The sequence below is a fragment of the Xenopus tropicalis genome, chromosome 6 (assembly GCF_000004195.4).
Source record: "Xenopus tropicalis strain Nigerian chromosome 6, UCB_Xtro_10.0, whole genome shotgun sequence".
Taxonomy (NCBI): Eukaryota; Metazoa; Chordata; class Amphibia; order Anura; family Pipidae; genus Xenopus; species Xenopus tropicalis.
Window position 1 is genome coordinate 152,811,728 of NC_030682.2, and position 12,419 is coordinate 152,824,146.

Here is a 12,419-nt window from a genome sequence, read left to right on the forward strand (position 1 = left end):
CCATCTTGCTGTGCCAGTCACATGGCACTTCCTTCCTGTGGCCCCGGGGGTATAAGGTTTCACCAGAAGTGCTGACAGGGCAGATATACGGCCCAGCTGCCCCGGATCCAAATATATTGTTCTGGGAATAGTTATTGGCCTTGATGCCCACGTGGCACCGCCTCCCTGTTGTTATATTTAGTGCCAAGTGGGTATTTATATGCCCACCTACCTTGGGGCCCACCTACATATATGGTCTGGGTCTGACTGTGACCGGGGGGGATTGTAAGCTCTTGTGTCTTCTGTAATTGTCCTTATACACAGCCAGCTCCATGTACTTACCCACCCACTCACCCACCTGCCTACCCACCTACCTAGGTACCTACCTACATACTTACATACCTACCTACGTATGTACCCACCTACCTGCTGCAAAGTACTAACCAAGCCTAATTCCCAGCATGCACTGAGAGCCAGTAACTACAAGGGGTGTGAATTCCCAGGGCTTTGGGGTGCAATTCCCAGCTTGTGGTTGGCCTGGTGTAGGATTCTGGGAGTTGTAGTACCCGGAGGGGTAGGATGCTGGGAGTTGTAGTACCTGGAGGGGTAGGATGCTGGGAGTTGTAGTACCCGGAGGTGTAGGATTCTGGGAGTTGTAGTACCTGGAGGGGTAGGATGCTGGGAGTTGTAGTACCCGGAGGGGTAGGATGCTGGGAGTTGTAGTACCTGGAGGGGTAGGATGCTGGGAGTTGTAGTACCCGGAGGGGTAGGATGCTGGGAGTTGTAGTACCCGGAGGGGTAGGATGCTGGGAGTTGTAGTACCCGGAGGGGTAGGATGCTGGGAGTTGTAGTACCCGGAGGGGTAGGATGCTGGGAGTTGTAGTACCCGGAGGGGTAGGATGCTGGGAGTTGTAGTACCTGGAGGGGTAGGATGCTGGGAGTTGTAGTACCCGGAGGGGAAGAATGCTGGGAGTTGTAGTACCCGGAGGGGTAGGGTTCTGGGAGTTGTAGTACCCGGAGGGGTAGGATGCTGGGAGTTGTAGTACCTGGAGGGGTAGGGTTCTGGGAGTTGTAGTACCTGGAGGGGTAGGGTTCTGGGAGTTGTAGTACCTGGAGGGGTAGGGTTCTGGGAGTTGTAGTACCCGGAGGTGTAGGATTCTGGGAGTTGTAGTACCCGGAGGGGTAGGGTTCTGGGAGTTGTAGTACCTGGAGGGGTAGGATGCTGGGAGTTGTAGTACCCGGAGGGGTAGGGTTCTGGGAGTTGTAGTACCCGGAGGGGTAGGATGCTGGGAGTTGTAGTACCCGGAGGGGTAGGATGCTGGGAGTTGTAGTACCCGGAGGGGTAGGATGCTGGGAGTTGTAGTACCCGGAGGGGTAGGATGCTGGGAGTTGTAGTACCCGGAGGGGTAGGATGCTGGGAGTTGTAGTACCCGGAGGGGTAGGATGCTGGGAGTTGTAGTACCCGGAGGGGTAGGATGCTGGGAGTTGTAGTACCCGGAGGGGTAGGATGCTGGGAGTTGTAGTACCCGGAGGGGTAGGATGCTGGGAGTTGTAGTACCCGGAGGGGTAGGATTCTGGGAGTTGTAGTACCCGGAGGGGTAGGATGCTGGGAGTTGTAGTATGCAGCCTATGAGAAAGGGAGAGAGACAGACAGACTGGGGGGGGGGGGGGGGGGGCAGGAGCTATAGGTCAGCTCTATTATAGGATCCCCCCCCCCCCCCAGCTCATTCCTCTTATTCTTTCCTTTTATAGTCTCACACCCTGCCCGCTATCCATAACTCCCTGTATCCATAACTCCCTGTATCCATAACTCCCTGTATCCATAACTCCCTGTATCCATAACTCCCTGTATCCATAACTCCCTGTATCCATAACTCCCTGTATCCATAACTCCCTGTATCTGCCCCCCCCCCCGTGCCCCCCCCCCAGGAACAGAGCTCCCCCCACTGACACTGACTGACACTATGGAGGCTGCTAGTACCACTTACTGGTTATTTATAGGGAAATAATGAGCTTGTGTCCATTCTGTTCCCCTGCTGGGACACGGTTCCCTGTAGGTACTACTCCCGGCTGTGTGTATGTGCCATATTATAGCTTGTTCCTACCCCATGGCGGGGCAGTACCTACCATCTGGGCCAGTGCCGGGGGGACTTTGGAGCCTTTGCATCTCACCTACACACCTTAAAGTGACACCGCCCCCTTTATTAATGAATTACAGGTGCAGCAGGAAAAAATAGATCCTGTTGTTTCTTATGGGTCAGGCTACACAGGGAACCACTGGATGTGCATCCCCTGCTGCAGGCAGAGTGCTAATACTGCCCCAGAGCGCCAATACTGCCCCAGAGCGCTAATACTGCCCCAGAGCGCTAATACTGCCCCAGAACGCTAATACTGCCCCAGAACGCTAATACTGCCCCAGAGCGCTAATACTGCCCTAGAGCGCCAATACTGCCCCAGAGCGCTAATACTGCCCCAGAGCGCTAATACTGCCCCAGAACGCTAATACTGCCCCAGAGCGCCAATACTGCCCCAGAGCGCCAATACTGCCCCAGAGCGCTAATACTGCCCCAGAGCGCCAATACTGCCCCAGAGCGCCAATACTGCCCCAGAGCGCCAATACTGCCCCAGAACGCTAATACTGCCCCAGAGCGCTAATACTGCCCCAGAACGCTAATACTGCCCCAGAGCGCTAATACTGCCCCAGAGCGCCAATACTGCCCCAGAGCGCCAATACCGCCCCAGAGCGCCAATACCGCCCCAGAGCGCCAATACCGCCCCAGAGCGCCAATACTGCCCCAGAGCGCCAATACTGCCCCAGAGCGCTAATACCGGCCCAGAGCGCCAATACTGCCCCAGAGCGCCAATACTGCCCCAGAGCGCCAATACTGCCCCAGAGCGCCAATACTGCCCCAGAGCGCCAATACTGCCCCAGAGCGCCAATACCGCCCCAGAACGCTAATACTGCCCCAGAGCGCTAATACTGCCCCATGCTTACTGGTAGCCTATTGGCATTTTGCCCCTCGCCAGAGTCGCTTGTTGGGCCTGGAAGTCTAATTTATATGTGTGGGAGCTGCCATATTGCTGCTCAGCTGGAATGCCCCGACCCCAGAGCCCTGCATTGGCCAGTGGGGCAGGACTAGTAGTGGGCGGAGTTCTGGACAGACAGAGACTGCTGGGGGCTGTGGGGCAGCAGTTGGGGGGAGCAGGCTGTAGCGGAACTGTAAGCCTTTGGGCAATGGTAGGGCTAATATACCGGGCAGTACCCTCGCTCTGATTGGCCAGGAGGCATCTGTGGGTTGGTTGCACCGCGCCTGGAGATTTCATCCCTGCAGCTTCCCATTGGCCGGTGTCTGCCAACCTACCCTGACTGGCAGCGCCAGGAGCAATGGGGCGGGGATGCACCTGTGTCCCACTGAACAAAGCGCCATTGAGGCATCTTGCCTGCTGGGCTTGCACTCAGTGTGGGGGCGGGGCATGTGGGGGAGTGACAGAAGGAAACAGCTGCACTCACATTCCTGACTACAGATCTGTGTATGTTGGCCCTTGCCCCGCCCGACTGTCTCTGTGTGGCCCTTTGTGCCCCTCTGCCCTCCCATGGGCTCCGTATATAGGGATATGGGCCCTTCAGCTGAACTACAACTCCCAGCATCCCCTGCAGCATGGGGCTCAACGGTACCTTGCAGACAGCAAGTTGGATTTATCTGAGATTCCTAAATCCTGATATTAAGTGGGAGCCTCCGACTTGCTGAGGGGAAACAGACCGGTGCCCAGAGCGCCCCCTAGTGGCCAGAATGTGCTCCAGCGGTGCCCACTCACCCCTGGTAATGACTCTCCACTCAACTCATTAAGGATCCCCAGTGAGTGCCCACTCACCCCTGGCAATGACTCTCCACTCAACTCATTAAGGATCCCCAGTGAGTGCCCACTCACCCCTGGCAATGACTCTCCACTCAACTCATTAAGGATCCCCAGTGAGTGCCCACTCACCCCTGGCAATGACTCTCCACTCAACTCATTAAGGATCCCCAGTGAGTGCCCACTCACCCCTGGCAATGACTCTCCACTCAACTCATTAAGGATCCCCAGTGAGTGCCCACTCACCCCTGGCAATGACTCTCCACTCAACTCATTAAGGATCCCCAGTGAGTGCCCACTCACCCCTGGCAATGACTCTCCACTCAACTCATTAAGGATCCCCAGTGAGTGCCCACTCACCCCTGGCAATGACTCTCCACTCAACTCATTAAGGATCCCCAGTGAGTGCCCACTCACCCCTGGCAATGACTCTCCACTCAACTCATTAAGGATCCCCAGTGAGTGCCCACTCACCCCTGGCAATGACTCTCCACTCAACTCATTAAGGATCCCCAGTGAGTGCCCACTCATCCCAGTTCTCATCCCTATTGTCATTGCTTTGTGCCTCCCTGGTACAGAGTTATTGTTCTGTGCCAGAGGTACAGTGTTGGCACCCTATATAAGGTAGACCCCCCCACCCTTCTGGGCTGTAGAGCTAGCTCTCTATGGGGGACCCCCTTCTGGCTGTAGCACTAGCACTGTATGGGGGACCCCCTTCTGGGCTGTAGAGCTAGCAATCTATGGGGGAACCCCTTCTGGGCTGTAGAGCTAGCACTCTATTGGGGACCCCCTTCTGGGCTGCAGAGCTAGCACTCTATGGGGGACCCCTGGCAGATATAAGAAGGGATCGGAGAGGCACCCACAGCTTGGAGCAGAATGAATGGGTGCAGAGCCGGGGGGGGGGGGGGCAGAGTTTGCCGGGGGGGGGGCAGCTGTGTCACTGGCTGCGTTGGGTTCCTGCCCCCTCCCTCTCGGCGTGTGTGGCTGCAGGGTGTGTGTCTGGGAGAGCATGTGCTCTCTCTCACTCTGAGACGCTCTCGCCCTTCTCCGGAGCTGTCTCGCTCTGTCTGTCCAGTCTCGCTCAGACCCTGGGGGCGGAGCCCAGCCGGGAGGGGGGCACGGCGGAGGGAAGGAGAGAGAGAAAGTTTTGGTGCCCAGTTGAACGTTGCACGGGGGAGGCTGCCACTTCTCCCTGGAGCTATTGGTTGAGCAGCGGCGCTGGCACCTTCCTGGCAGCCGGATTTGCCCCACGGAGCTTCCTGCCCTCTCTTTATCCAACCCCCCCGGTGGGTGCCTCAGATTTACTCTTCGGCGTCTGATTCTGCGTTTGGCGCTTTGACCTCGCAGCCAACATGGTGGCCGGAATGCTGATGCCGCTGGACCAGTTACGGGCCATTTATGAAGTCATATTCAGAGATGGCGTCATGGTGGCAAAGAATGACCAGCGCCCGCAGAGCCGGCACGCCGAGGTGCCTGCCGTCACCAACCTGCAGGTCACCAAAGCCATGGGCTCATTGAAATCCCGCGGCTTCGTCCGGGAAACCTTCGTATGGCGCCACTGTTACTGGTATCTGACCAACGAGGGCATCGCCTACCTGCGCCAGTATCTGCATCTGCCCCCTGAAATTGTACCCGCATCCCTGCAGCGAGTCAGGCGCCCTGTGCCCGTGCCCGGGGTACCACGCCGCCCGCCGGCTCCCAAGGTGCAGACTCTCCGCGGCCCCATATCCTACGCCCCCAAGGCCAACGAGGAGGGCGACAGGCAGGACTATCGGAGGGTAGAAGCGCCGTTGGAAAAGGAGGGTTCTGTGCCAGGCCTGTTCAATGCCAGGGCACCGGAGGAAGATGGGCTGAAAGGTGGGTGGCACAGATGGTCAGTGGATGCTCAGGATGCCAAGCGGGCACTCTCTAATGTATCAGGGGCACCGAGGGGCAAGCAGGGCCAGGGGGCAGAGGAGAGTAGGAAGATGCCAGTGAGAGAGGAGAGCAGGTTGTTTGCCCCCGGGCAGAAGGGCACCAAGACCCAGGCAGGAGGGGCCCCCAGTGAGCTGTGGGCAGTTCCCAGTATCCCGGTATCTGGCAGCTGGGAGCAGGGGAGGGGGGGGGCCCAAAGCCCGGAGAGAGAAGTGGAGCGAGAATTGGAGCGGGTCGTCAGCGCAGTGATCTCATCCTCCCGGCCCGGAACTGGAGATAAGCGGGAGGGAGGGGGGCAGGGGCAGAAGCAGCCAGAGACGGGGGCAATTGCCTCTGTAGCCCAGAGAGGGCCCCGGCCTGGGGTAGGGGGGGCACAGGGAGATGCAGGGAAGGGGGAGGCTCAGGGGCAGAAAGGAGATATCAGGGGGGAGGCCACTGAGGGACAAAGGGGGGCAGATCTGGTTTCTACCCCTGAACCCACAAACAGAAGAGAAATCAAACAGAAGAAAAAGGGTAAAAATGAAAAGGTGGAAGGGGAGAGCCAGGGGGTTCATCCTGCAGTGCCCCCCCAATCTGTAGATAATAAACCCAAAGGGGAAAAGGATAATAGGGCAAACAGGGGCCATAAAGAGGGGGGGCAAATACCCATTTCTACCTTAGTGACTGAACCCCCCAAAGCTGAACCCAAACAGGAGACCAAAAAAGGCAAAAAAAAGAAAGAAAAAGTAGAGAATTTGGGTGATACCCAGAGGGATGCCAGTCCATTGGCACCAGAACCCCATGACCCAGTGGCACCGGCTGCCAATAGTAGCCACGAGGGGGCAGAAGAGCTGCAGGTCGGAGCTGCCATAGTGTCACAGAGTATCACCAGTGTAGCGGCTCCAGTCCCGAGCCCCCCAGCCCCCGGCCCCCCAGAGTCAGGGCCCAAGCAAGAGAAGAAGTCCAAAAAGCCGGGAGTCCAGGGTCCAGTTCCTCCCAAGGAAGAGAGCTTCCAGAACCAGACCGGCCCAGTTCCTAGTGAGGGGCCACACAGGGAAGAGAGCTCAGTGCAGAACCAGACCGGCCCAGTTCCTAGTGAGGGGCCACACAGGGAAGAGAGCTCAGTGCAGAACCAGACCGGCCCAGTTCCCAGTGAGGGGCCACACAGGGAAGAGAGCTCAGTGCAGAACCAGACCGGCCCAGTTCCTAGTGAGGGGCCACACAGGGAAGAGAGCTCAGTGCAGAACCAGACCGGCCCAATTCCTAGTGAGGGGCCACACAGGGAAGAGAGCTCAGTGCAGAACCAGACCGGCCCAGTTCCCAGTGAGGGGCCACGTAGCAGCCATGATGCCAAAGTGGGGGAGACGGGGGCAGAACCCCAGCCCAGAAACTCTCTAGACTCCCAGGCCGGGACCAGAGGTGCAAAGAGACAGCTGGAAGTTGAGACCAAGGAAGAGACAGTCTCGCGGGTCGGGTACCATATTCAGTTAGAGTCCGTTACAGAGAGAGTGGAGGTTATTGGGGTACAGGCAGAATGGGGCTCAGAGGCGAAGGGGAAACCAGAACAAACGAACATTCTGGACTTAGAGATCCCCAAGGAGACCTTTGGGCACAAACATGAACTGATGGGCACAGTGGTGCCAACCGACGGGCAAAATCAGCAGCTGAGATTGGGGGGCGACCCACAGGCACTGCCAAGTGCTGATACCCAGAATCCTCCAGTGACTGATACGGTGCAGGACACCAAACCGGAACCGGTACCACTTGCTACAGAACCACAAGGGACCAATGAACTGGAAGCTGCTGAGCTGGCAGTGGTTCTGACCCAGATTCCTCCTGTGCTACCTGAGCCGGGGACCAAGGCCGGACCTTCTGAACCGGACCCAGGGGCGATGCCGGACAGACTGCCGGACAAGCAGGGAGTCGTGGTGGTGAGGAAGACTTGCCAGACTGTGTCTCAAGTGGCCATTGTGGCCCACAAACCCTCACTGGGCGAGAGAACCCAAGAGACAACCCAAGAAACAACCCAAGAGAGAACCGTGAGATTGCAGAGAGAAGAGACGGCCAATCAGCTGGCCCAAAACCAGACTATAGTGGGTGTGGTTACGTCTGAGCCAGGCTCCACCTCTGATGAAGGTTAGTCCCGCCTTTCAGTAGCATCTCGTGTGTATCTGGTGTGTGTAGGTGCAGGAGATACTGGGGGGCACCTGGGGGGAGGGGCTTAGGGGCACCTGGATATCCGCCTAGCTCCTGCTCTTGGTACAGTAGGGCATGCTGGGAGTTGTAGTAGAACAGCAGCTGGAGAACCGACTAGTGGTGACCCAACTGCTGGGTGCCTCTAGGGGTCTCGCACGTGCTCCATCTCTGTGATGGGTGGGAGCAGGTGGAACACACTGACTTGTTAGTTGGGGGGGTCTCAGTGGGAGAGCGAGACCCTCTGATAGAGAGACTGCCCAGCGTGCCTGAGAGACCATACTGTCTATCCTCCTGGTCCGGCTCAAGCCCAACACTAGGGGAAATGACTGACAGTCCAACAGAACCGCTCTACTGGGGGTCCAGAGACCTCTAACAGACATATCTCTGGGGTCCCAGCAAGGGCGGAGCCTGCGCACATGTTTCTGTGGATGGGGGGGGTTCCCCTCTGATCTTGGTACATGGGCCTCACCCCTTTAATAATACACATTCATGCTGCCGACTGCACAGGTTTCCATTCTGCTCTGCATTATCTGCCCCTTTATATTGGGGGGGGGGGCAATTCTGCTGAGAGGTTACTAGGGGTTGTGGAATGTAGTTACATTGCTGCCCCCCTCTCCCGCAGCCTGGGCGCCGCTGTACCCACAGTCACACACCAGGGGGCAGTAGGTTCTCACTTTACTTTAAGGGGTTACAGGAGCATATTGGGCCCCGGGCAGGTTGGTGCTTCTGCCTCCAGTAACCCCATTGGTTTTATAGCCAGACCCCCCCAGTCTGTGCCCAGTCGGTACCCACCCCGCTGGGCTTAATGACATGAGGGAGAGGCTCCTTGTTACATTGGTGCCGTTTGTAGATTGCAAGCTCTGTGTCAGTGTAACGAGGAAGCGCCTCGGGGAGAAACAGGATGAATTGTGGGAATAGCAGGACAGGTAGCAAAGAGTTAATTAACCCTTACTTTGCCTGGGAGTCTCTCATGGTGCCTGGGCCGGCAGAGCGGTGCCAGTTAACCCCTCGGCTGCTGGGCCAATGAGCGAGAGCGCTGGGACTTGCGCTACGAGAGGGAGGTGGAACCTGAGAGACTGCCACCGGCGCTCTGCACCTCCTCAGCTCATTGCCTGCCGGGGGCCCCGCAGCGCGCGCCATGGAGACCCCACAGGAGGGACGTTGTTATATCGATGATCTGATTCAGCAGTTCCAAGGTAGGGCGCAGCCTGGCACCGACCGGGCACCCCCAAACCCCCAAGGCTCTGTAGCCAAAATGCTCTGCCAGTGTGCCGCCGTCTGTGCGCTGCTGAGCTCCTGTCATACTGCGCATCTCTGGGGGTTCTGCTGCCATACTGTGTGTCTCTGGGGGTTCTGCTGGCATACTGTGCATCTCTGGGGGTTCTGCTGTCATACTGTGCATTGCTGGGGGTTCTGCTGCCATACTGTGCATCTCTGGGGGTGCTGCTGCCATACTGTACAGTTTGTGGGTTGCTGCTGTCATACTGTGCATTGCTGGGGGTTCTGCTGCCATACTGTGCATCTCTGGGGGTTCTGCTTTCATACTGTGCATTCCTGGATGTTCTGCTGCCATACTGTGAATCTCTGGGGGTGCTGCTGCCATACTGTGCAGTTTGTGGGTTGCTGCTGTCATACTGTGCATCTCTGGGGGTGCTGCTGCCATACTGTGCAGTTTGTGGGTTGCTGCTGTCATACTGTGCATTCCTGGGGGTGCTGCTGCCATACTGTGCATCTCTGGGAGTGCTGCTGCCATACTGTGCATTCCTGGATGTTCTGCTGCCATACTGTGCAGTTTGTGGGTTGCTGCTGCCATACTGTGAATCTCTGGGGGTGCTGCTGCCATACTGTGCAGTTTGTGGGTTGCTGCTGTCATACTGTGCATTCCTGGGGGTGCTGCTGCCATACTGTGCAGTTTGTGGGTTGCTGCTGTCATACTGTGCATCTCTGGGGGTGCTGCTGCCATACTGTGCATCTCTGGGGGTGCTGCTGCCATACTGTGCAGTTTGTGGGTTGCTGCTGTCATACTGTGCATCTCTGGGGGTGCTGCTGCCATACTGTGCATCTCTGGGGGTGCTGCTGCCATACTGTGCAGTTTGTGGGTTGCTGCTGTCATACTGTGCATCTCTGGGGGTGCTGCTGCCATACTGTGCATCTCTGGGGGTGCTGCTGCCATACTGTGCATCTCTGGGGGTGCTGCTGTCATACTGTGCATTGCTAGGGGTGCTGATTTTATGCTATGCAGGTCTGGGTTGCTGCTACAAAAGGACAGCAGCACCCCTAAACTTAATAGAGTTTGGGGGATTTTTCCTGCGCTGTACAGTTTTGGGGTGTTACTCATTCTGTGCAGTTAAAGGGGGAGCTGCAATGCTGAATATTTTGGGGTGCTGTAAAGTTGAGGGGGCTGCTATAGGGTGTTGTGCTGGTTTCTTTGAGCTCTGTAATGTGGGGGTGCTGCAGTGAGTCTGGAGATGCAATCTCTCTCATAGGGGGGTGCACCCATAGTGTATATGGGGGGCTGTAAAGGGCAGAGCAACTTGCTTTGGGTGCAAATGATTTCTTTGCAAGTACAGGGGCAGTAAGTAAAGAGTTAATAAAAGGCCCTCAGGCTCCATAAGGTGCGGGGCCCCTCAGTTTCACTTGTGTATCTCGCTGCCCCACGCTGGCCTTCCTGCCCTCGAGGGAGCTCCTAGTAAGCATGGCGGGGCAGATCTCTCCCCTTCAGGGGTAACACTAGGGCTTTTAATCAGATCCCTGCACTCACTGACAGAAAGATAGGGAGGTACCGGGGCATTTGGTTAGAGGGTACAACAAGATGGGGAGAGTAGGGCAAGATGGAGACAGTAGGGCAAGATGGGGACAGTAGGGCAAGATGGAGACAGTAGAACAAGATGGAGACAGTAGGGCAAGATGGGGACAGTAGGGCAAGATGGAGACAGTAGGGCAAGATGGGGACAGTAGGGCAAGATGGGGACAGTAGGGCAAGATGGAGACAGTAGGGCAAGATGGGGACAGTAGGGCAAGATGGGGACAGTAGGGCAAGATGGGGACAGTAGGGCAAGATGGGGACAGTAGGGCAAGATGGAGACAGTAGGGCAAGATGGGGACAGTAGGGCAAGATGGGGACAGTAGGGCAAGATGGAGACAGTAGGGCAAGATGGGGACAGTAGGGCAAGATGGAGACAGTAGGGCAAGATGGGGACAGTAGGGCAAGATGGAGACAGTAGGGCAAGATGGGGACAGTAGGGCAAGATGGAGACAGTAGGGCAAGATGGGGCCAGTAGGGCAAGATGGGGACAGTAGGACAAGATGGGGACAGTAGGACAAGATGGGGACAGTAGGGCAAGATGGAGACAGTAGGGCAAGATGGAGACAGTAGGGCAAGATGGAGACAGTAGGGCAAGATGGGGACAGTAGGGCAAGATGGAGACAGTAGGGCAAGATTGAGACAGTAGGGCAAGATGGGGACAGTAGGGTAAGATGGAGACAGTAGGGCAAGATTGAGAATAACAGGGCAGATATCGAGTTCTTTAGGATTCAAATCTTTATTGTGGGTCTTGGGGGCAGTTCTGGATGTTGGGTCCGTGCCCACCTGATTAGACCTCCATGTTTCCACCCCCTGACATTTACAGACTATTGAGGGTGCTGGGAGTTGCACTTCGGCAGCTGAAGGGCCACAGGTATAACAGTCCCCATTTCAGAAAGTCCTGCTGCCCCCTGAGCCCAGGTGGGGATGTACATAGGGAGGGGCAGATGTTGCTCCCCGTCCCTACCTGGGTGCCCCCCCCTCCCCTGCCCCCCCCCCCCCCCGCTCTATAGAAATATGCAGAGACCCAGGGAGATTGCCTAAAATAGGCAGAGAGACGGGTGCCAGGGAGCTGGAGCTTGCAGGCCTGGGCCCGGGCCCTCGGGGGTTAATCAGAGGCAACTCTGTTAACCCTTTAGGAGTACTGTGACTGTGGTACAGTCTGTGTCTGGTAATAAAGAGTTAACATCCTGGGGCTCTTGGGCTGTTCTGTGATATTTGGGCACTTTTACCCTTCTCTCAGCCCCCTCCATAGGCCCCAGTACAGTAGTGCCCCCAGTGGTCCAAGTATTGCCCCTCAGCCCTGCTGGGCCTTAGCCCTCCCATAGCTCTGCCCAGAATGGTGCGGGGGTAGCAGGGAGTGGTCTATAGAATAAAGGGCAAATTAAGAAATCTCTTCTCTGCAGTAAATATATCAGATCCCCGGGGCCCCGTGATGGCCCCTCAGTCAATGTATCAGATCCCCGGGGCCCCGTGATGGCCTCTCAGTAAATGTATCAGATCCCCGGGGCCCCGTGATGGCCCCTCAGTAAATATATCAGATCCCCGGGGCCCCGTGATGGCCCCTCAGTAAATATATCAGATCCCCGGGGCCCCGTGATGGCCCCTCAGTCAATGTATCAGATCCCCGGGGCCCCGTGATGGCCTCTCAGTAAATGTATCAGATCCCCGGGGCCCCGTGATGGCCCCTCAG

The 12,419-nt window shown here is 57.0% G+C and overlaps 1 protein-coding gene across 15 annotated transcripts in view; it reads left to right on the forward strand.

Moving 5' to 3' along the window:
* The window catches only part of plec (plectin), a 161,323-nt gene that overhangs the window by 53,967 nt on the left and 94,937 nt on the right, over positions 1–12,419 (forward strand). For 4 of the 15 annotated variants that reach the window (XM_031903871.1, XM_031903873.1, XM_031903872.1 and 1 more), the window contains exon 1: positions 4,984–7,863. The exons of 9 other annotated variants lie outside the window; for them this stretch is intronic. In XM_031903871.1, coding sequence (XP_031759731.1) covers positions 5,187–7,863 — 2,677 coding nt within the window. In that variant the 5' untranslated portion in view covers positions 4,984–5,186. Of the gene's footprint in view, positions 1–4,983; positions 7,864–9,046; positions 9,120–12,419 lie in introns of those variants that run through there. 2 more of the 15 variants (XM_031903886.1, XM_031903890.1) reach the window with 1 other exon arrangement.